Source organism: Monodelphis domestica, chromosome 5 (assembly GCF_027887165.1).
Source record: "Monodelphis domestica isolate mMonDom1 chromosome 5, mMonDom1.pri, whole genome shotgun sequence".
In the NCBI taxonomy this organism is placed as follows: domain Eukaryota; kingdom Metazoa; phylum Chordata; class Mammalia; order Didelphimorphia; family Didelphidae; genus Monodelphis; species Monodelphis domestica.
The window spans coordinates 177,754,210-177,779,822 of NC_077231.1; the positions used below are offsets into that span (position 1 = coordinate 177,754,210).

At 36.6% G+C, this 25,613-nt stretch overlaps 1 protein-coding gene across 9 annotated transcripts in view; it reads right to left on the minus strand.

Annotated features, from left to right (window-relative positions):
• Positions 1-3,173: 3,173 nt before the first annotated feature.
• The window catches only part of DOCK4 (dedicator of cytokinesis 4), a 553,335-nt gene continuing 530,895 nt past the window's right edge, over positions 3,174-25,613 (minus strand). For 3 of the 9 annotated variants that reach the window (XM_007504147.3, XM_001366207.5, XM_056799556.1), the window contains 11 exons: positions 24,240-24,416; positions 22,908-22,991; positions 20,303-20,422; positions 19,774-19,895; positions 19,321-19,441; positions 17,731-17,812; positions 17,401-17,510; positions 14,568-14,640; positions 12,583-12,696; positions 10,055-10,116; positions 3,174-5,791 (listed from right to left, as the gene is read on the minus strand). In XM_007504147.3, coding sequence (XP_007504209.1) covers positions 5,366-5,791; positions 10,055-10,116; positions 12,583-12,696; positions 14,568-14,640; positions 17,401-17,510; positions 17,731-17,812; positions 19,321-19,441; positions 19,774-19,895; positions 20,303-20,422; positions 22,908-22,991; positions 24,240-24,416 — 1,491 coding nt within the window. In that variant the 3' untranslated portion in view covers positions 3,174-5,365. The remainder of the gene's footprint in view (positions 5,792-10,054; positions 10,117-12,582; positions 12,697-14,567; positions 14,641-17,400; positions 17,511-17,730; positions 17,813-19,320; positions 19,442-19,773; positions 19,896-20,302; positions 20,423-22,907; positions 22,992-24,239; positions 24,417-25,613) is intronic. The other 6 variants (XM_056799552.1, XM_007504148.3, XM_056799553.1 and 3 more) reach the window with 3 other exon arrangements.

Consider the following 25,613-nt stretch of genomic DNA (forward strand, 5'->3'; position numbering starts at 1 on the left):
GATGAGTTTATCTTTTTACCAAATGAGTTTTCTAAGTTTGAGTCCACTCTTCCCAAAGATAATTTATGTTCAAGAAGAAAGCATGTTATACACTTTTGGGAGAATTCATTTTGTACTAACCTTATTATAATATATTAATAAATATCCTTTGTGCAAAGGATAAGAATTATGCTTTTTTTTCTATTTTGGCTTAGAGGTCAAGACTAGGAATATGGATTGACAATAAAGAGAGACAAATTTGGTGATATCAATATGAAAATCACTACAACCCATACCCTCAAAGAAATTACAATTTTCCATAGATTGGAAAACCAGCTCAACATTCTTGCTTGCATTGTTTTTAGAAAAAGAATAGTCTCTGAAAGAAGGTCTCTCCTATGAATTAGATGCATCAGCTTTAGTGTATGAAGTATATCACATTTAATTCCATTCCTTACTTTTAGGTTCTTGGTGTGAATCTTGAAATTTCTCAGACTTGTGAATGTTAAAAATTTCCACATTGAGGAATCCTCCATTGGAACAAATTCCCTACTGGAAACATTCCCCATTTTGACTGTGAGAACTCGCCAGGATCAGAAATGGGAGGACCTCTACTCCACCCCTACTTAAGACTGATTTAGGGGAGAAAACTCCTTGCTAAACAATGAAAGTACTTGGACCCATGCTTATTATAAGGCAAGGAGTTCTTTGAGCCATGCCTGTTTTTAGAATTGATACAATGGGATGCTAGGTACCTATAAAGGTGGGGCAGGTTTTCTCTTGATGGGATTAGTCGACTTAGCTGGAATTCAGATGGGCTGTCTTTTAGAAAACATCTATGGTGATTGGTAAATGGAAGAACTTAGGGGAGGTGACACAGGAAAAAAACCCCTATATAAGAAAAGGAATCTCTTGAGCAAAGGATCCTTGGAGAGAGATGCCTTGGAGATAGATGCCTTGGAGAGAGATTTTTTTCCTTTTCTCTCTCCTTCTCTTTTTCTTCAATTCCTTTTCTCTCTCCTTCTCCTTTTCTTCAATTCCTCATTGTATTATTAATTAAATTCTCTATAAAACCCAATTGACTTGGGCATATTCATAATTTGGGAATATATTCTCTGGCGACCACCTTATATTTGATTTAAAAAACAAGACACTGTAGTGAAACATATTTTCTGTGGTCAAATTTACTCACCCTCTCTTATATCTATCACAATTTATATCTTCCACCATTTTAACTCACTACAGTTTATAACATCAACAATTTTAATTATAACATTGGGAGAGTTCCAAACAGTTGAGATAGATGGATAAATCAGGGGTGTGTTAGTAAGTGTGTAACAACTTGTTATTCTTCTCTCTTAAAAAAAAAACAGTACAGATGACATACTTTAAAGTATAATTTGCATAATTAACATTTTCTCTGTCAGCATCTGGAGTCTACAGATTGATGAATTAAGCCCTGATATGAAGTGTTGGCTGATTTCTGAGGTAGAGATGCTCACTCTGAAAACTTAATGCTTGATGCTCTGATCTGGTATGAACTGGCTCTAGCACATCATAGCAGACAGATGACCACTGGGTTAGTGAGATGTTTTATATAATAAGAATATTAGGAATTTTCCAGGTGTCCTGCCCCTACAAAGGTGACATTAAAAGCCTTCCTATCTCTCTCTCTTCAATAGTTCATTTTGAGGTATCAGAGTCATATTCTATTATTTTCTTGAATTCAGAGGGTAGAGAGGTAACATTATTCAGTGGAAGGGATACTGGGTTAGGTCAAGAAGACCTGACTCTGTCAGATTCTGCCCTTCCCCATCATATAACTGAGAAAGTAACAAACTCTATCTCAGGAAAATCTCTCTGATTAATCTGCTAAGTAACGTGATTAGTGGAAGGAATCCATCATGCTACAAAGTCTTTCATATATTCATATATTCAGAAAGTAAATTTTTGAAAGGAAAACGTACCATGAATCCAGTTTAACAGCAACAGCTAAAAGGCTCTCTAGGTCTTTCAGAGGGCAACATTCTTAACATGAATGTTTATTACTGTTTTGTCTTCATGAGTAATTCAAAGCCTTCCATAAAAAAGAACATTACTTTGTTCAGCACAAACAGCTATAAAACACTTAATTGACTTAGGAAAATTTACCCTCAAATTTTGAACAAGGCTTACGATAATTAAGCCTTTGTGTCGATAAAGGTTCCAAACCACATTTTTAATGTATAAAGTAGCATGGATCAATTAAATAAAACTGAATTTTATTTCCCTCTTCCTTTCCTTCCTCTTATGACAGTATAGAAATATAGTGCCACTTAGTGCCTTGATCTACTTGTGCCACAATGATGACCTCAGCTGTAATGAAAAAGTGTCTTGAAGCACAATCTTTTGGTAACATGGAATGATTGAATGAAAAAAGGATTTATTAGCTGCTTACTAGGCACCACTCTGAATACAAAGACAAAAGGAAATACGGTTCATCTCAAGGAGTTCATGTCCTCCTAAGGAAATAGCACAGGGGAACTGGGGAAGAGAGAGTGTCACTTTGGTCTAGAATATTTCAAGATGGCGACCCAGGTCATGGAGACGTAAGTTGGGAAATAATCTATCAGTGGTCTATGAGTATTATGGTCTATAAGCACATATTGTCATGAGATTATAACACAAGCGTCTGATTAGTAATGATTTCAAAGAGATTTATCTGTGGCATATGAACAATGGAAAAGGAAAGATTTACCTACAGTCTTTCAGCCTAATATATTTCCTAGTACATTTTTATGGAACTCACCAAAAACAGCTGGCTCCCCGACAGTTTTTCACAGTTGGCAAAGGGAAGGTATATAAAAGCAGCTTTACACAGCAGGTGGCTGTCATTTTTGGGTTGAGCCCTTCTTTTCTCGGTGTTTCAAAAGTAAAACAGGGCTCGAGTTAGGCTAATCCATGATCAACTAAAGAGGTAAATTTCACCTACTTCTCTACCAATTGGAAGCCCAAGCTGGCACTATCCCCATCCTTCCTCTCTCAACCACAAGCATGGGTTGTATAGCTTAGAAAAAGTGGTACAATGAGAAGGATTGTTTAACGTGAGAAAAAAAAAGCAGTCATCTCAAGAGACCAGTTAGAATTGTTCATTCTGGGAGACAGATTTACACAGCTACTCCTCTAGACAAAAACACACACAAAATATAAAAATGTTAAGATTAATCAAGTAATTTTATTTCATATTTACCATTCTGCAGCAACCAACATGAACATCTGGGTAAACAGAATCTCATGAAATAATCTGCTGCAAAAGCTGACTTCAGTAATACACGCACATGATAAATTCAACAACTCTGTTCACTGCCAGAAATAAAAAAAAATGGCTTCAAGAGCAAATAACACTGATTCTTACTGTGCTCAAGCACTAGTCAACAAACCTATTAAACTACACAGGGAAAAGAAATCAGAGAGGCTTTGTTATCTTACTAGGGATACCTTATTTAAATGGGCGGCTTTACCTCTTTATACCAACAGAAATAAGGAACCTCCCACATCATTCAGGATGTGATTATAAACACAAAACGTTATAATCAAAAGCAAGTTTGAGAAATTTCAGACTGCAAAAACTTGCAAGAGACAAAGCTCAAATTCATATGTTCCTTTTCTCAATTATGAATACTTTCACTAAACATAAATATTTTAACATATATTAATTTTTTCTGACATTCAAAATTGTAAAGTCAATATGGCAGAATTATTGTTAAAAGCACATATGTACAAATATTCTTTTTCATACATAAAGTATTTGGCATAATTATAACAATCATACTGCATACACAACTGTTTGCTTTTATTTTTTTTACACATAATGGTATCTCTTATTAAAATTAACCAGTTATGTACAAAAATACTTGAACATTTATTATAGAAAACCTCTATAACCAGCCCCAACAGCATATATATCTGCTGGATGGTTTCATTGAGAGAATATAAAAAAGTGGTCACCACCTTCCAGTTTAAGCTATTAACAAAAGCAAACACAGTTAAACCAACATGAGCTTCCCAACAAAAGAGGGAAAATATTTTAACAGTATGATTTTTAAATACAGTTCATACATCTATTATCAAGTGAGTGTTATAAATGGTCAGTTAAAGAAAAAACAAAGGTACAAAATACGTACTACATACAAGGTGCTTTTCCACACTCCTACAACTGGGGCATTAGCATTACTAGTTAGATCTACAGATGCTATGTTTGGGAAAATTCAAACTAGAATGGGCTACAGGTATCCTCTCCAACTAGAGGACAAAGGGGATCATTAGTTAAGTGAGAGAAACTCCACTGTTAAGAAAGTAGAGCTGGAAGGAATTTTCTTGTTTTGTGAAGAATTGAGAGTCAATACTGCCTTTGCCTTTTACAAGTTCTGATGCCATGTAGTCGTCCTAATCTATATTCTTGAAGGGTTTTTTTACTCCTTCACTTACATGTATCGATTTAATACTGTCCAGCATTGATTCCTGTATCTTTGTTAATGGGACACATTCATTTGTGCCTCTTTAATACAGGAACATTTGTTCCTCTGCAATGACCAGTTTTATGTCAGATCCTTCTGAAGTCAGCAGATACAAAATCCAGGTAAACATTTCTACTGGGGTCTTTTGTTTAGGCTTGCAGTTGGAATACTGAAAGTGAATTGCACCTTTAAAAGAAAGAAATACAGTGGAGACAAGAACACTGAAGAGTTTCTATGGATGAATCCTCAAGGTATAGTTTTACATATGTAGACAGCTGTCAAACTTCAAAAGCAGACTGAAAGGAGTGTTTTGTCTCCGGAACAAAGGTACTCCTCAAATGCGACATTTGCAACCCCTTCAATACATCATCTAAGTAACCGACCTTCAACTTGATTGCCAATGATGTACAGTTTTCTTTCTGCTTGTGAAAAAGCCAGAAACCTCAGCCCTATTTACAGAAGTCTTCAAGAGTAAGGACAATTGTGTTAGAATGTGCACTGTTTTAAATAAGCTTTCTTGTAGTATCAAGTATTCAGTAAAAAGTATACAACTTTAACACAAATGACAGCATTGTGTCGATTTAAGATTAGACTATGTAAAAAAGTAAACATAAAAAGATACAAAAAGTCTATATCACTATATACCACTTTCAAATTAGAATGTTTTAATGAAATTCTCTCATCCACACTTCCTGTGATATCTGGCCTTCTAGATCAGTAATTTTATTTAATATTGTGCAACATAATATTAATAAGCAAGTTTTATTTCATTTATTTAAAGAAAAAATCTGGGTAAAATATTAAAGTGCCTACACTAAATTTCTTCTCACCATACTTTTATTACTTTGTAAACGGTAAAGAATTCATCGCTAGAGAATAGAAAAGTGACTTCATAATTGAGAGACTTTCCGGGGGAGAGGTCTGGGGCGAGGGACTTGTTCAGTCCTCCTGCTGCCATTCTCTAGGTTGGTTGATCGAGCCAACAGGGGTTTGGGTGGCAAGGCCGGGGGCTCCGAAGTAACGGGGATGGAGAGGCTGTGAGGTAGCGGAGCAGGGCGCCTCAAAGTCCGTTCATAAACACTGTAAGGAGGCGGCGTCTTACTTTCTTTCCTCACTGGCTCCTCAGGCACACTGTAGGTCGACATGCTCACTGTCTGCTCATTCACTGGATTTTCAAAGCCTGAAGTTTCAGATGTGCTACACCGGCTTAGAGACGAGATCCCGCTGCTATAACTTCCTGACAAGACTGGGGAGTTGGATATTAATCCTGAAGAGTGATACTCCACTGGAGATGGGGTAAATGATTGCATGGAACCCTGTTCAGATGCAAAGTGAAAATGGAAAGAGACAAAAAAATGAAAAATAAACGAAAATAAGCAGATGATAGCAGAGAGGGTAAGATAGATGAATTGCCTGGGACATCATCTTTCATTCTCTTGGCCTGTTGGATTCCTTAATATTCTAGATCTAGAATTAGAAGAGAACTCAGAATCCATGTAGTCCAACCCATTCATTTCACAGAGGAGGAAAATGAAAGCCAGGTAGAATATAAACCCAGGTCTTGCCATGCCAGAGCCAATGTACTTTCCATAATGCCTCATTATTCAACTCAAATACCACCCTTCTTCATAAAGCTTTGCCTAGCTCAGGGGTGTCAAGACTCTTCCCTGGCAAATCACATACAACAATTGTACTTTGCTTCTTTTTCTGTACTTGTATTTTATACCCTTCCAGGTTCCCTAGAATAATAATCCCTAGACTCCTTCACACTCTGCAGTCCAGCTAGATTGGCTTTCTTTTGTTATCTCATACATGGTATGAGATAACATCTTTGTTATCTCATATCCCAAATCTTCTCTCTATCTTTGTATCCTTGGCCATCCTCTAAAGTTGGAGTATACTTCCTCCTTACCTTGGCCTCTCTCTTAATGTGCATCTCAACAAAATCTGTATGAAGAATTTCCTGATTCCTTCCAACTGCTTCAAACTACCTTATATTTTGCTATTTTGTATACATTTGCATATATTTTGTTTCTCCCATTGGAATGTAAATTCCTTTTTAGGATTAGGCATTATTTTCTGATTGGCATTTATATCCTAAATGCTTAGCTCAATGCCCAGCACATAGTAGGCATTTAATAAATGTATGTTGCCTGATAGTATTAGGGATGAGGAAAAGAAATATATCTGATCTAAATTTTGTTCTCCCTCTCTTAATGTATGTTGAATTTTAATATCATAGGTTTTTGTCACTGAAAACAAACATGAAATGCTTATTATGCTAGTGCATAACCTAACATGATTGAGCCTTCTCAACTTTTATCATCATTAGGAAGGCAAAGAGAGTCTGAAACGATCAGTGGCGGTTGGTAATCTTGACAGATATAAAAAGGGACCAAAGAATTAAAAGTAAGGAACAATGAGATAATACTGATACTCTTTAAGAATCCTGGATGAAAATACTAGAATATATGGAGAGACCACATAACTGAGTCTTAAAAAAATAAAAAGGCTATTTTAAAATAAGGTTGCAGAAGGTAAAAAAGAATCTTCCTTCAATGCTACTGACCTAAGACTTCAACCTGTTTTCTTCTGCTTTCATTCTATATTATTGTTTCAGAAAAGCATCTTGAGTAATCTTTTTTATTTTTTAAAAGAAAAAAATGCTGCCTCACCCCAAATTCTCAACTTTAGGCAGTCTATATGTAATTCTTCTCCCACTGGAATATAAATTCCTTTTTAGGATTAGGAATTGTTTTCTGATTGGCAATTATATCCTAAATGCTTATTTTTATTTTTTTAAGTTCTTGAAAAAATTATTTTCAATTCCAAATTCTCTCCTTCCTTATCCCATTCCTTTAATCTTTAAGAAATACAATTGCCATTATAAATATGAAGTCATAGAATTCTCTTTAAAAGGTCCAAATTCATGACTGTCTTTGTCACCAAAATGCATCGTCAATCAACAGTGGGGTAGCTAATGGTAGTCATTAGGCTCTGGTTCTTATCATTTTCAGACTGTTTTAACTTGGTATCAGTGTGCCCTCTAATGTAATTCTGGAGTGACAACACATATGTGATATCAGTGGTATTTTGATAGAGATTTCAAATCTGTTCTTCACAGCTTTTTCTCCTTATTTAAATGATAAGAACCTAACATACACTGACAAGCCTGTGGTCAGTAAAAACATATTCAGGTGAGATAGTTTTTGCTATTCTAGAGATATTATCCAGGGGTAGTCTAGGATGGAGGTCAGATAACTTTTGCATGCATTCAGTTTAGTTGTAAGGATTCATCCAAAATATTTCTTAAGGGCATTGGGGCTAGATTGCTTCGAAAGGAGTCTTGAGGAGTGGGTTTGAGTCTTGGTCATTTAGTAGCTATAAAATGGGAAAAATATTTACTTATCCCATAGGATTCAAATAAGGTAATGAAAATAAAGTACTTTCCCATCAATAATAATAATAGTAAAACTAACTGACCAAGTCATTTAAAATTTGAGACGCCCTTAATATACATCTCATAATAACCAGTTGAAGTGGGCACTATGGGTTGTGCCCACCTATGGGCACATAGCTAGGAAGTGTCTAAGAAAGGGGCTTGATCTTGGGACATTTATTTTTATTATATAGTGCTTTAAGGTTTGGAAAATGCTTTGCATATGTTAACTCATTTGATACTCTTGTCAATCTTGCAGGGTAGGTACTATTATCTCCATTTGCCCAGATGAGGAAAACAAGGTTAAGTAGACATGTCCAGAGCCACAGTTCTAAAAAATATCTGAGGCAGGATTAAAATTCAGGGCTTCCTGACTTGAGTCCAGCACTCTACCTGGCAGCCTCATAAATATCTGTCAAATCATGTCTGGATCAACATGTCACAATTCTACTAAAAGGGCAAATATAAAATATGAAGATAATACATATGTCCTCTTTGCCTTCAGCCCCATAAAGACTGTTATGAAATTCATATTATAGAAACATAGAAAAAATTCTACCCTACCTAGAACTATCCATATCGATAAATATATTACAAATATGTGTATGTATTATATATAACATATTAAGATATATAAATATATAAATATATGCACACATATCTTTTTTATCTATATAATAGATACATACCTATTTGTATATACAAACACAAATATTTCTTCATTAAAAAAATAACACCTAAAGGTCTTCCAGCTCTCAAAGTCTGGTTCAGTTTCTACATGTATTATACCATCAGAATTAAAATAAGGAGACCATTTAACTCACCAGCAAGGTTTTAGAGGAGAAAGTCTGGCAGCAGGAATGAAATCACATTTCTATGTGATTTCCTCCAGTTTGGCTTGGAGGGCCCTTACCTAGTACAATCAGGCATCATTAACAATGCAGATGACTCAAGGTCTCCTTGACCTTCCACAATTTGTTTGGAGAGGCTAAGTCTTCTCTCTTTCCCATTAGCTAGGAAACACCTCACGGCACAATGGACGTGAAACAGTGTGTTCTCATTCACTCAAGTGCAAAAATTCTTGAAATTCTCACTTCAACCTCATACTCACCTTTATTGTAATAGCTTCCAGAAAAAAAAGGTGTTTATGCTAAAATTCAGCTCTCATATCACCAAGTGATTATATTGACAATCCTAGTACACTGTCGGATTCAATTTGTAAAGAGACTAAATGCTGTTGATTTCCAGGTCAGATGTTTTATGAACTGCAATTTTAAATAGCTTCTGTCTTCATCCTAATTGAAATGTAACTCTGAAAGTTTTCCAATTTGACCCCTCCTGGTTTTTGGAAGGGTAGAGGTGCTAAGGCTCCCTTTTCTCCTTCAATCATAAATGTGCATTTCTAATTCACAGGCAAGCTGGCAGTTTTAAGTGATCTCCAAGAATGCACATCCTGAGTTGTTAGGATGGATGAGGGCCATAGATAACAAAAGGCAAACAGGCACCACTCCCTCCAGGAAAAAAAAAAAAGGACTCTGGAGGATTTGAACACCAGCCACAGATTTCTAATTCATATGGGTTTTCAGTCAAGTTCAACCTAAAGCTTGCTGAAAATGGCTGAGGACTTTAGTTTTGCCTTGAATTTAACTTAAAACATTAGTCTATTCGATTTATGTGTCTCTCAATTTCTCTATTATAACAATACCTTTCCCCCCTTTTCTTCTGTCTGTCACTGTTTTGGGAGAATGATGCCAATGATCTGAATTTGGAATTTGTGCCTCGTACTGCATTCAAGAAGCAAGCTATAAGCAGGGAAATGCCTTTTTCTCCCCATGGGAAACTTTCCTCTGTCCTTCAGCATCTTCCCATTCTCAATCCCTTCTTTCCACCGAGATTCATCCTTCCAGCAGTGTTCTGTCTGGCCTTATCCTTCCAATTAGATAGTAAAACCCCTGAACAGCAGGAACTTTGCATCCCTAACCCTTAATAGAGGATTTTTTTTTTTGCTTAAGGCACTTAATACATATTTGTTGAATTAAATTATCTGCCTGAGGATGAAAACTCCTAAGAGTTGGGAGTCTGAGTGAAAGTAGGGATGTGAAGCTTTGTCTGCCTGGGGAAATATTCTAGGTGTCTGTACCTTCATAGGAGATCGCCCTGCAGGAGAGGGGGAGACTGATGTCCCATGTCTTGCTGGTGAAGCTGTAAACAGAAAGATTTCATTTCATTTTTTAAAAGCTTGATAATTTATTCCCCTCCACGTTTGAAGAACCCCCCCAAAAATTCTCTACATTCTTCACACACCCAGTGTGTAAAGCGAGGACCTTTCAGGGTTAGTATGTTAAACCACCACCATCATCTGCTTTTAATAGACCCTGAATGTGAACACATTTAAAACATCAAGGCCACTGGGATAAAGCTCACAAATTACTAATAAAGAGTCATTGCACTTGAAATGATAGAGTTATACACTCCAGAGCGTTCCCCGTGGGCAGGGCAGCTCCAAGAGAACCTGAAGTCAGGCATGGAAGAATTATTAGCAGTTCCCCAGCTTTAGTACAACCTTTGCTGCACCTTCTGAATACTTCTGAGACACACAGACAGAATACATGCAACCAAGTGAATGAGAGAGAAAGAGGGAGAGAGAGAGGGAGGGAAAGATTAAGGGATGCTTGTGTTGTCTCTCACTTACACCTAGGATGTCACATCATCCTACAAGTTTTTCAGAAGTGAAGTGACAGTAATCTGTCAATACCAGAAACCTGGTTGGAAACCATGATGCTTGGACTAGTCTCTACGAAGGAAATTCTCCTTTGATGCTTCAAATATTCCCAATCAGCATTTGTGTCCACACTTCTTTCTTCCACTTTTTAAAAAGCATATTGTGTAGGGGTGTGTGCGCACATGATGGGGTTTGGGATGAGGGTTGAGCCCAAGTTTCTACTTTATACTCTTCAGCACAGCAAGACAGAGCTCTCTCTGCTGCTCACAAGTACATTTATGGTAGAACCACATTACGTGTTGATCCATTATTCCAGAGATCTTTTTAGCTGTACTTGTAACACTTAATTGTGTACAGTCAAAGCCTGATGGTTCCCCCACGAACAAGACGCTTGTCAGATCCTCCTATAGCATAGCACTTTGCTTTAGAATAACTGACCTTTTAAGTATACCCTGTTCAGTGACTGATAACAAAACTGTTCTATGGCTGACAGGAAGAAATGCAGACAGTTATAGATCACCACAACAGCAAACAAAAACAGAAACTTCACAACAGGTTAGATATGCAATCCGTGCAGAAGGAAATGTAGATCTCTTGACTCCCATCATTAGGTCTGCTCTGTACTTAGGCTAAAAGCACACACACAGTCTACGAAGTCCCTGGTTTGTTCTGAGTCTTCTGCTGGCCCATATGAAAGTCAAATGTTACCCCTGGACTGTGTAAAATAATCCCGATTATTGGGAGATATCATAAACACATTTTAATGTGCTTGCTGAAAAGAAGTCTGGAAATTTCTTTTAGGAACAATATTATTGTGATTTCTTCAATCCTACCAAAAGAAGTAATTCCACCAATAATAATATATTTGAATGCACAACTATAATATGTGTGTAATCATGTAAATATGTGTACATGTATACCCATGTATTGCAATCAGTCAATATGGGTCATTTGTAAATTGAATCATTAAAAGTAAGATATTAGCACAGAGACCTTAGTCTTCAGTCCTCATTTTTCTCCCTCATCTGAAGTTAATGAATATCCTATTTGAAAAATTGAGATCTTAGGAGCATTTAAAAAAGCATCCTTACAGCTTTGGTTTCAAATTGTCCATCCTATGCGTTAGCTTGAACTGGGGCAATAGGTTGCTGCATCAGAAACCCAAGCTGCTAGTCTAACTGTTAAATCATAGAAGAGACATTTTAAAGAGCCAATTATAGATTTTTTTAGGAGCCTTGCTGTCTTGACAGATATAGAATATAAACCTGGAAGGGCAGACTACTTTTAGGGAGGAAAAGAAAAGAAAGAGGCTACGAAATCATCCTTTAAATAAAAAAAAAAAGATTCTAGAACTTTACAAATATTACTGGGATCTTTTCAGAAAACTAGTCAAGTACAACCCTAGTTATCATGGAACAAACAAAAGGAAGTTTCATAAAATCTCAGATAGGACTCTCTAATCAACAAGTAAATGATTATTGTTCTAACCCTCAATCCTACTTTGTGAAAGTCACTCTCTGTAGCCTATCAGTTAGGGCTAGATTTTGATTCTGTAAAGATTGACTTGGGTTTCAGGTCAGAATAAGATTAGGGGGAAAAAAAGAATTGAATTAATAACAAGAGTGACTAGAGCCAGTTGGATAATGAGATAAAGAAGATGAGTTAGCAAGGTTAGAAGGTCTTATAGAGAGTGTCATTTTCCTACCATCTGAGTCAGAAGCAAAATGCTGCTGGGCTGAAACAGTCCCTGGCTTGTTCTAGTATCCATTTTCTTTAGTATTTATAGAAGAAGAGGTGTTCAGAGTAGAAGGGGGAACATTAGAAAACAACTGACCTGCTCAGTTTTTCATTCTCAGAATGAACATCTACTTTTCTCTTAGTAATTCAGGATAGGTTGGAGTGATTAGTAAAAATTATTTTACAGAAGTGATGGCTCAAATACCCACCAGTCTGTGTGGGTCTTGGAGGGACAGGGGGAGATATAAGTTTCCCACTATCCAACATGTTCTTGGCTTCTTTCCCACTGTCCAGGCTCCAGCTGCTAGGGGTGGGATTCACAGCTGGAAGGGAATAAAAAAGCTGAAAGACATGTTTCCAGCTCTTCTTTGTGACTTAATGAGTCTTCAATATGAGGAGAAAGTTAGAATTACCCAAAATGAAAGGAGGAAATAAAGAAAACTGAAACAAAAAAGCCAAAAAAGAAACCTTATGAACACCAAGCCACTATTTCATGGGCTACATACTTGCATTTCACATTTAATTTGGTGATAGTATTTCTCTTCATTTCAATCTAGCTGTCAAGTAGAACTACTTAACTCTAGGCAGGATTATAGAAGCTTGCTGAGATTCAGAAACAGTTTAGTTGCTTGATAACAGATGGCAGACATATCCTTGAGACTATTTAAAAACTTGGTTTCTTATGAAACTTTCTTGGCAAATAGCACCCTAAAGGAGAAGCAATGAAATGCTAACATCCCAACTGTTGGGCAGTGCTATTTAAAAAGAAAGGACATGATAAACAATCAAAGCAACTGGATGGTATATTCTTGGTATATACTAGGTCTTATGTCCTCAGAAAAATTCCTAAATGAACTGGAGTGGGTCAAAGAAATGCTCCTGAATACGAATGATATCATTATTCTTTCCCCTTGCCTGGTGTAGCGTCTCTAGTCTCCAGCAAGATGCTGAAATCCAGAGCGAGTATTTTTGAAACAAGGGCACGGAACGCAAGCATGTGTGTGTGTATATATCTGTATCTATATTCCTGTTTCAAAAACAACATGAATTTAGCAGATTGACTAGGATGCTGCTTACACAGATATTGCCATCTGCTGGCAACTTCAAGGATTTAAATCTCATGGATAATTTCAGATAAAGATTAGAATGAACAACTAGTAGTGAGTAGCACAAATTAGGAAGTGGACCCTCCCTGAAATCCCTTAAAAAAAAATCCAGTCCTAGTTCTTTCTGAAGTAACGCTGCAAGTAGAAGTTGAACACTCTTCCATCTCTCAATTCAACCTTCAGCATTCACTATTGGATGTGTAAGCATCAAAGTGACATTTTCAGCTTTTAAATTCTCCTTGGTCAGGACCTAAGGGATCTGTGACTTGTACTGAAAAGTTTTATATCCATTTGCCAGTACATTCGAATGAAAGTGGGGGATATGCTCTTAATGAAGGGCAATTAAAATACATTTCAGCAGAGACATTTCCATTAAAGGCTCTTGATTCATTTGCCTGTGGACCTCTTCTGCATTTGAAGCTTGACCCTGACAGAAGCAAATGGGTGATTTACTGAAAGGCCATTTTTATTCCCAAATAGATGAGGAGGACATGTTTAATCTGCTTTTCATTCTGTGCCATGCTGCACAGATTGATGCTAATATGCCATTTGCAACTAAGAATGTGGTTAGTTCTTTTTCATGTGACTTTCAGACAGGGCACATTCCATTATGCACTGGATTGTAATTCTTAAATACCATTTAATTGCACAGAGAGCTAAGCCAGTGTCAAGGCAAACAACAAACTAGAAGACAGCACTTTGTAATGGAGACGAAGAATGGAGGTATGAAATCAGTCTCGAAAGTTATCATTCTCTGCACCAAACAAGTAACCCAATTGGCAACCTTTTGTTGTGATTATTGTTGCTCTAAGGAATATTTTCCCACTGTGCCCCAGTAAGGCACCAGCAGAAGGCCACTAACTGGTAGATTGCCTAACTTGCTCCTTGTGCATTTATTCAAAATTTACGTAAAAAAAAAATCACAAAAGTAAGTTTCTCATTAATCTGCCAAAAAAAAGAAAATCAGTTTTGACTATTAAAAACTTCACTGAGTGACAAGGGCAAGGGAATTTCACATTAGACACACACAAAACTATATGAAAATGAAGACAAGAAAAACTCAGCACATGGACTGGACTTACACTTACCTTTGTCGGGGGCTGAAAGATTAGGGTCACTTCGTGGCAAAGGACCATCTCCAATATGATTAAACAGCATCCTCTGGAAATTCAGAAGAATTTCATGTTTTATAATGCAATAGAGCATGCTGGCTTATAACACTTTTTAGAAAGTAATATCTCACAAAGGAACTTGGTTTCAAATAATTTAAAATAGGGAACAAAGAACCTAGAAACAAAGAATCTGGTTATGTTTTAGATAAAACAAACAAACAAAAAAACAAAAATGAAAGATGATGCATTTGGTTTCAGAAAGAGAAAAACAACATTTAGAAGTTGGTTTGACAGAGGTAGAAATATCAACAATATTGGTATTTAAACATATATTTTAGAAGGAAACTTCATGCTATATAATTTTAAGGGCCATTCTAGGCCCTGGAAATGAGATGAGAAAATAAACCTCCCTTCCTTCAGAGATTAGGGGGAAGACTTTGGAGATAGAATATCGCATATACTATCAAACTGTTGAAAAAGAGGGTTGATCTCTCTTTTTTCTTCTTTGTGACAAAGAATGGTCCTCTGGATAAGAGAGTGGGGAGAAATATTTGGTAGTGATGTAAAAAAATTATTAAAAGCTTAAAAGTAGATTGATTTTTCTTGAATTCAATGTTAAACATAGGTTACTATAGAGTGCTTTATATATATATATGTATGTATGTATATATATATATATATATATATATATATATATATATATATATGTCTGTGTGTGTGTGTTACTATAGTAAATGAAATCCAAATGAGAATTAAAGAAACATGTTGGCTTAAATATTTATGGTAAACAGGTTTTGTTTCCTACAAATTTAGAAAATTTTTATATTAAGAGTCAGAATATATGACCTCAAAAATAGATTAAAATGGCAAAAGACATGATTCAGGAATTCTGTGTTGTGTCAACACAGCATAGAATCTCACAAGGGGAAGAACTCTAGAGATTCCAAGTATTCATGACTTCCTGAGTCCTTTATGTTGGCAGCATTTTCCTGGAGCAGATGGAACAACACTGAAATTCCCTTGCAACATCAAATGACAAAGGGAAATAAAAATGATTAGCTAGTTCAGCCGAATGCACTCAGACATAATTTCTGAGAGATACCAGAGTATTACAGATGAGGTGTCTTGGGATTACAGGAAGATCAAATAATCGGCATGAATAAACCAATCAGGTCAAATATCTCATTTTCTTCTATTCTTTTCAATTTTAAGATATAGTTACTATTCTCTAGGAAAATAATATGGAGAAGAAAAGGAAGTACGGAAAAAACAAAACCCTCCACTTCTGTTAAAAGATAAAAATCATGTAGAATTTATTCAGATTTGAACTACTGTATGTTCAGAGATGAAATCTACCCCCACATAATTTATAATACCAAAGGGTATTGTGAACCTTCAATTTTTCACCATGTTATAACTCTTATGCTATCTTTATATCTCCTAGTCCCAGTGAAATGTCTTCATATAAAAGGTAAGAGATGAGAGAGAAAGATAACTCCCTCTTTCAGGCCCCTTTGCCTCCAGGGCTGCTTCATTTTGTCTCTGTATCCCCAGGGCCAAATACAGCGGCTACCCCACAACTGCCACTTAATAAATGCTTATTGAATGAGCAAAGGGGAAGGAGGGTTTAGTTTTGATGGCGTTGCCTCTACTCCCCTCTACTGTCTCTAGATGTCATGAAAATGGTACCAGACGTAACTGTCCCATCAGGAATAAACAGATTAAAGGTTTTGCTATTCGGTATGTTTCCAAAGGAAGCTAAAATGAGAGAATCTCAGAGCCTGAAAGGGACCCCAGAGGTCATATATATATATATTTTTTTAATTTTAATTTTTTTTAAACCCTTACCTTCTGTCTTGCAGTCAATACTGTATATTGACTTCAAGGCAGAAGAGTGGTAAGGGCTAGGCAATGCGGGTTAAGTGACTTGCCCAGGGTCACCCAGCTAGGAAGTGTCTGAGGACAGATTTGAACCCAGGACCTGGCTCTCATTCCACTGAGCCACCCAGCTGCCCCCTTCAGAGGTCATCTTAATCCATAGATATCTGAATGAGAATCTCTTTCATGGATTCCCAGCCACAGGGTTACTAAGCCTTTGCTTGAAGTCCTCCAGCGAAGGGAAAAACCCATTACCTTCTGAGGCAGCATGTTCTAGTTCTTCAATGGTTCTAATTTTGACTGCCCTTTCCCTAGCAGAGAACCGAAAATACCTTTTCTGCAGCTTTTCCCCACAGATCCCTGTTCTGACCTCTGAGGCTAAACAGAACAGGACAAAAACCTTTCTTACAACAGCAACTCTCCAATGAAGACAATGATCACATTCCCCGGCAGAACCCCTTCTCCAGGCTGCACATGGCCAGTGCTCCTGTGGAATGGCATTCCAGGCCTTTCATCATCCTGGTCTCCCTCCTCCGGACGGGTTCTCACTCACGAAAGGCACACACATACCACGTTCCAAAAAACATTAAAAGCTGCATGAAGTTGGGAGGCTGCGGCCAAGAACGGTAAAACCGAGGCCAGAATCTTTACTTCCCCCTGCGTTCTCTTGGCCACCCGATACCGTACTGTGCGTACCGTGATGGCTAAGATGGCCAAAAGGGAATTTTGGGTAGAGAGAATGCAATTTGCATAATCTATGCGATCCAATTTGGCATTTTGTTCCAACCCTGTTTTGCCTGTGACATTGCCTTAGAGAAGCCCAAGTCCGCTGCTCTGCAGAAATACCAGTGGTTTGAAGCAGTCCAACGTTCGATGATTCCCTTTTCCCTTGCACCTGGTTAACTAAGCCTCCCCTTCCCATGAGTGCTACCTGTGAAGGCTCCGTGGGAGTAGGATAGATGGCACTGCATGGTCTCTCTCTAGGAGACAAGCAAGAGTTTTCTCTGGAATGTTTGTGTTTGTCAGACAGGAGAGGGGAGGCTAGAAGGAAAAAAAGAAGGCGAGATGGTCAGTGTGGTGGGGATGGGGGTATGAGGATGCATTCAGAGGGGAAGGCCCTTCTTGAGTTCCCTACTCTCTCCGGAGGCAGACCCTTATTTTCTCCGCAGCGCGCAGAGCCAAGGGTCCCGAAGGAGGAGCTGGCTAGGGTACGGGGGGATGGCTGGGCAACGTCATTTCCACCTCCTACTCTGGCACTGACCTCTGGCACTGGATGGGGCTGAGCTGGTCACGTTAGGAGAAGCAGAATGAGTAGAACTCAAGCTTGAGGTAGATGGACTGGGCTGGAAACACATGGGAAGTTGTTATCAAACTATGCTCACAGGCTTTTAAAAAAATACAGAAATGCTTTATGAAAGCTAGACAAAACTACCAATTTTTTTTAAAGTTAGCATGTTTATCTTAAATGAAAAGACCCCTTTGTAATATAGTAAGATGTTATTAATTCAGAATTATCAAAGGAAGGAGTTTGAATTAGGAATAGGAATTATTCAGTACTTTAAAAGAAATGAAGTTTTGTTATTGTCAGGTATGTAGCCTAGATCAAAATTTTCTCTGTCTGATAGGGATCCTTACAGAATCTGCTTTTACAAAGAGATAAAAATGTGTTTTAAATATGATATCGGAAATGGCATTCTCACTCCCTTGGCTAAAGTTTGTTTTATCAAAACTTTGTTTGTCTCCTAGAACAGTTCTCAGCACACAGCAGATGCTTATGTGTTTTTGGACTGAATTGATTTTGGGGCTTGTACATGAGGGCTTCTGGCTTGTTTCCACTGCGTAAGAGAACAAAATGGCTTTATTCTCTTGATAATTTTACCATTGTGAATTTGATTGATAAAGTTTTTTTTTCATCAATTATTCAAAGTTAAACTTTAGTCCAGACTCTTTTTGACTATCACAAACTGCATTTTGGTGGATTTCATAAGATCATTCATTAGTTTAGACTTGGAAGCAACCTTCTAATTTTATTGATAGGAAACTGAGGTCTAGAGAGGCTAATTAACTTGACCAAGGTCACATAGGTAGTACATGGCAAAACCAGGATTTGAACCCAGAACCTTTGATTCCATTGGGCTTCCCATTATAATAACATGGTCAGATGGTAAAAATAATCCAAAGTGACAGATGTCATGCTTCACGCAGCTGATTTTAAAGTACATACATCTTTTCATCTCTCTCCACATTCACGTATAGAAGAGGGTAACAGTGAACACTGATGAAGTTTGACTACATAAATAATTGACAAAGGCTATACTATGGTGCTATGGTTTAATCTAGGAAAAAAAAAAACACAAAACCCCAAATCCTGCAATGTGAAAGAAAAAGTCCACTTAAAATATAGGAAGATCCATCTTTCCAGTTCATCTTCAGATATCTAGTGTGGATATTGCCAAAGAACAAAGTGATAAATAGGTTTCAAAGTTTCACCAAGGCATAGCTTTATTAATTAATTTTTTTCTCACTGTAGGGACAGGCTTTCTCAGAGCAGAACGGGGCAATTTTGATAGAAATTCTTCTTGTCATCCCAAAGAGAACAATAACATTATAAGGACTTACATCATACATAAAGTCTTCTGCAAACTCTAACGTGCTGTAGAATTATCAATTATTATAATTATAATAATGATTATTATTAAAGATTTGCTTTAAGTTAGCTGCTTGCTCTAATGTTCACACTTGTGATATAACAAAATGATTAAGATGGAAGTTCAACGATTGGGGTTGGTGGGGGGGAGATGAAGGGGAGGAATGAATGTATAAATACGACCAAATAAATAACCGAAATTACCTGCATGTTAAAGACTTCATCAGAGCTTTCTGATTGCCCTGTGATATTGCTTACTTCAGCAGAGGCTTGTGAGGACAATGAAGAGGAGGAATATCGGTTGACAGCTGGGTAACTTAATGGGCTGTTTCAGGGGGAAAACATGGTTGTTAACTCAGTCTTGGAATTGCACTTTATCACATGCTGGTATGGCATAAAACTCAAAGAAAAAAGTATACATCACATTTTGTCATCTCACATTTATCTCAAAAGAGTCAAACGTTTGAGTTTATTTATTCCTCATGCTGTTGCTATTTTACCAGCAGCAGATGTCTGCAGCTGCCTTGTAGGTTAATTATTTCATTAAGAAAGAGTGTATTTGACAAATTATGCCATAAAGAATGAGAGAATTGTTCCAGATCATCTTGTGAAAATGTCAACGTCTTGATGTATAAAATAATTCAGTCTTTGACTTACCTACGCCTAGGAATTACTCTTGCACCATCTGGACTCATAGAAGCAGGTGCTGAGTTTCTACAGACGCGCGGACTGCCATTAGGGAAATGGACAGGACTGGCTTGAATACATGCAGAGAATTCCTAAGGATATATTATTAGGGAAGAGAAATGCTATTTCAGAACAGTAATCAAATGAGCAAAGTAACTTGTGAGAAAACATTTCAATCCATTACCTATGAATTCCACTTTTAAATAAAAAAAAATTTCTCATAATATAGGTATGTTATAAAGAGTTTTCTTCATGAGGATGAAGTGTAGCCCTCATTCGTTTTTTATTTGTTTTTTTGTGTTTTTTTTTGGTAACAAAGTGAATATAATAAGATTTTTTAACAACTGAAATTCTCTGTATAATAGTGCAGTATAACAGAATGACCAAAAGATGTCACTATTGGCTATTTAATCTTCCCTTCAACCAAAAAGCAAATCACAATCAGTCACACTGACCGCCCCTCCATGGTGGATTTGTGTGTTGCCTTTAATGCACATACCTGGATCCCCAAGCTGGACTTCATCACGAAGAACTGATCAACCAGCTTTTTATGCAGAGGCCTCATATCTTGAGGTACAAACTTCTCATGCACAGCTAAGCCAAATTCTAGAATCTGTGCCTTTATAACAACATAAGAGAAAATAAACTCATTAATGATACATAGTTCTGATCCATAACCTCAACCCTTCTTCATCAAAAGGGGCCCATTCTTCTTTTTCAGTTGGAAAAGGACTTTTTCTTTTCTTGGTGAGTGCAATAGTAGGCAGAAAGCTGTAACCGGTTGATTCTTAACATGTTCCTTTCATGTTAGTCTCTTGTCCATGACTCTATTTCTATCCTTCTCATAGTTGTTAAGAGAAGAAAAATGGAAAATATATATAACAGTGACTAATTCCTTTGCACAGATTAATATCTGCTCACAGGAATGAATGAGTGTGTGTCTTTGTAGAACTGAAATGGTAACTTATTTTATTGGCATAGGGAAGCAGTTCTCAAACATTTTTGGTCTTGGGATCCCTTGACAATACTCTTAAAATGATTGAAGACCCCCCCAAATACTTAATTTAGGTGGGTTATATATATTGATATATACTATATTTGAAATGCATACATCTTCATATTATTAAAAAAAACTGTTTTGACTTTCCATACCTCTGAAAAGAACTTTGAGCCTTACATTGAGAATCTCTACTATAGGGACTTTCTGATGATAAAATTCCTTCTACCAAAGCAGACCTCTACCTTCTCTGAAAACTATAGCCTTAGAGAGCTGATAGGGCTACTTAGATTAATAGAAATGGCCAGGAATACACAGCCAGTATGTGTCAGAAGTGGGTCTTTGAACCTAGGTATTCCTGTCTCCAAGGAAGGCTCCCTATGCCTACCATGTTGCAGTTTCATATCTATTTATATATTCTCAACTATCAACTTTAAGGAATGGTGAGCTATACTAGCTAAAAAAAGTAAAAGACATATACCTATAAAGACCTACAAATGGGCAGAAGGAAATATATAATTACAATGTCTTTTGTTCAACTATGGATAGTATTGAATTCCCTTGATGTTGATAGGAGTTTCCATCTTTATTTTAAAAATATGTTTGATGGGTTAAAAGAATTTTTCTAAGTAGGATTTAAAATTAATCATTACCTCTGTGTTAAACATTTTATTTTTAAAGCTTAGTGCATGTAAGCCTGGAAGATATAATTCTAACAGTATAAACTCTAGTGAGCTACAAAGTTTAAGGATGTCTCAAGAAAATTGGGGTCACATCAAGTTATAACATGTGCTTTTTGAATACAGTTTTCCAAAGAATTTCCAACCCCCAGACCATGGTGGTATGGGCAAGGGAAAAGGGAAGAGTTCACAGACCATTGTGCTCAATTATTTTCTCTTGCAAAAATAAAAATTCCTCAGCAGAATGATAGGGAAGAATGGTTTTTAATGATGTCTAGATTCAAAACATGCCATATAACCTCTTGTTTCATCCCTTGAAAGACAACATTTTTAAAAAATTTAAATTTATTTGTTATATTAAAACACCCAGTTATTTTCCTCCCTCCTTCTTTCCCCTCTCCCACTAATGAAGGCATCATTTGATAAAAAGATATGTATATACATAAAATTATGTCATATATTTGAAAGATACTATTTTAAAGAAAGTCAGTGAGGGTAGTCCATTCCTTGTTTAGAAATTTAAGCAATTTTAAAAATTCACATTTTTGAGTCTCTATTGGGAAAAATTTGACAACACTTTAGTGCAGTTTCTTAACCTTTTCATGTTATGTATCCCTTTGTAGTTTGGTGAAACCTGGGGATCCTTTCTCAGAATCCTATTAAAAACATATCAAACAAAATGCAAAGGATTGCAAAGAAAAACAATTACATTGAAATGTGAAAATACTGTTTAAAAGTATGTTCACAGACTCTTGTTAAGAACCTATGCCTTATTGGAAGGTTGGAGTGATTTTTACAGCAAAGCATTCAAAGAACACATGCTTAGGAGAATCTGCCTACACAGGATTCATAGCTATACAACTGGTAAGGTCACAGAGGCCACTTTAATTCAGCCGTTTCCTTTCACAGATGTGGACACTGAGTTTACTGGACCTAGTCACCATTAAATTTGACCTAAAATGACCTTGAAGAGGACAGAGAGATACACAAATGATAGGGAAGAATTGCAGCCCAAGAATGCTTTACCCATTCAGGGACCCATGAACAAAATGGTGTGGGTATTCCTTCCCCTGAATATGGTATTCTTTCTATATATTAATAGATTATTTCATGAGTTACTTGTGCCTGGAGAAATCCCCTGTCTTCATGGTTAACCTTCTGGGGATAGACCTTCCCAAACATGGCTCATTAGCCCATTCCCCTATCCTTTCTAGCCTGGTAAACTCTCCCAAAGTTCCTTTATTTTGAGTGTAGCTTTTGAGCAATACATCATGCCATGATGAAAGACTTGGACAGAACTTTCATAGAAGTTGTCTATGATATGACCTAGAAGAACTAAACAGATCTTAGGGTTCTTAAAAAGAGCCGTCACCCATCAGTAGCAGTAAAGATGGATAAGTCATCGCATCGTCAATTTTCTATCTTACCTGCTCAAGCATCAGCTCTCTCAAGCGTGTGATTTTCTCTCCATCTTCTGGGTGGTTTAAAATGTATTCTTTCACAAAGAATGCCTGCCGAGAACAAAAACATTGTCAGTCACATCTACTACATACCCTGTGGGAGACATACGAATGCAATTTTTAAAAATTTGTGACCTTTGCCAACACGGAGGCTACAATCAAATTAGGAGTGAAGATAAATTCTATGTACTGTGTTGAGTAAAATGATGAATGGATTTGTAGTTGGAGAACCTAAGTTCAAATCCTACCTTTGTGTAGACCTTGGACACTTCAGTTAACTACTCTGAGTCTTCGTTTCCTTATCTGTAAAATGAGGGAATTTTAGACTATGTGGCTTCTAAAGTCCCTTTTAGTTCTGATCCTATGATTTTATGAACATTTTCTCTAAACTTCAAAGATCCATCATCCATCACTGAGGCAATTTCCTCATTTGCTCTGTATGTATTATATATGTACTAGTTTACTTGTCTCCCCCATTAGAATATTAGATCTTTGTGGGTTGGTTCTTGGCTGACAATTCAGTCTGTTAGAATTTTTAGCCTAGTAGGACCTGCCAGAGCAGTTTGCTTGCAGTTAGTAGTCTTTGAGAATCCAACAGAGTATCAAAGTGGGTCTTCAGTAGATGATATATAATTTGTAAAAGTGAAATAAATTATAAGTGATAAGGAGGTAGTTAAGAGTCCTCCTTGGTCATCATGATTAACAATAAATGTAGGTGTTGTCATGGACAAGACAAGTCCATAATCTTGAAAAAGATGAATCTTAAGAAGATGTTATATAAGATGCATGTCTTAGCTAAAATTATTTGAGGCACTATATTCTTGAGCAACCTTTATATTAATGGTGAATGGTGCTATGGAATAATCTCTTTAATGAAAGTTATATCATTCTGTGTGCAGTTTAGAGGATTGATAAGATGATGACAGGTGGTGGCTTCTGGAACAAATAATGCAGACTTTCAAATAGTCACTCACTGTTCTTGCACAAATGACTTTTATTGCCCACATAGCAAACAATTCCAATTTCATTTATTCATTTTGGTATGTACACAAGCTGGCTAAGCTCTTTTTTGTGGTCCGGTAAATTTTTATTATTTCATATCTGAGTTTTCAAACCTTGCCCCATACAGTATCTGTGTAACAATGTACAAAAACCACCTACGCCTTCATTTCCCCCTCCGTAAAACAATCATAATAAAGCTTCACAGAGTGGTGATGATCTAAGGAGATACAATGTAGCACATTTTGTAAAACTTATAGCACTATGTAAATACTAGGTAGTATTATACAAAACCCTCACCTCTTGGTACCTGGAGACTCCACCATTTACTGCTGCATCTATGACACCATTCAGACACATTGTGAGTGGGTTAATATTTTGCATTTGCCGAGTTTGACACTGGCTAATCAGTGTCTTCAGCTGCTGGTTCTTATTTTCCAACACTTCAATTGCATTTTCCAGAGGACTCATTTCCACCTAAGAAGCAATTATTCAGAAAAGCATACTGAATAACTCGAAGGCTTGATTATCCAGTTGTGGATTACCCACAACCCTTTGGGTTTCATGAATTCTTTTATCAGACTCCAAGTAGTAGAAAGGATGAAGATGGAAAAATTAAACTAGCTTCAAGGCTTTCTAAGGCAGAGAATGCTAAACTTGCTCACCAAATGAGCTAAAGTTGGCATTGTCAACAATTCTTAATTATCCACTGGAAATAGTGATCAAGAATTGACTGTATTCAATTTAATTCTCCAAAGCAAATTTATGCACTTTTTATACATAACAGAATATCTCTTTCTCAAAACTTATTTTTAAGAAATGGCAGCCTATTTGAAAAATATGCCAAATCTCTATGCATTTTTATGATGATCATCCAAAAAACTATTTACCTTCAACCTATTATGTGTGAAGCACAGTGCTAGAAAGTATGGTAGAATGATGAATCAGGCACAGTTCCTGCCTTCAGGGAATATAGACTTTTAGATTAAGCAGGGTATAAGACTACAACTAAGACCACAAGCTAACCCATTATTGAAAAGATGAGAGTTGGGAAAACAATTGATTTAGTCGCTAGAGTCTTCCTAAGGAAGGGGCTGATTTTTATGATCAATGGTGTATAATGACTTAAAAATGATCTGGTAAGAGGTATGGTGGGAATGATTAACTGTTAAAGAAAAGCTTTGGAATGTATATAAATATATGAATTTATTGTTGACCTCAAATAATTATTAGCTAATTGAATACAAAACAAAAGGCATTCTTTAAGAGAAAAGGTGCCAAATTATTGGAATAAAAGGCAGCCAGTCTTTTAAGTCTTTTACTTAAGAAGGTAGATTTGGCATTAAAGATTTCTTACAATATCTAGACCAATACTGGGGAAAGAGAAATAATTTATAACCATGGTAACTTGGAATGTAATCAGTTATAACAGAGCTGCCTCATACAAAAGATTTCCCACATGGTCTAAAGTAGGCATGTTAAGTCACAACTTAGATGCCTGAATATGACTCAGCTTTTAAGGAAAAAGGAGTGACTTCTGAAATGTTGCTTTCCATATTGTCTTTTCATCTTCATGTTCATGCTACTTTTCCCTAGGCTCATCTCCATCTTTTTTGGTATAGACCTAATACAGCAATGTAAACCTATGATTTGGTGGGGCTTCTAAACCTTGCA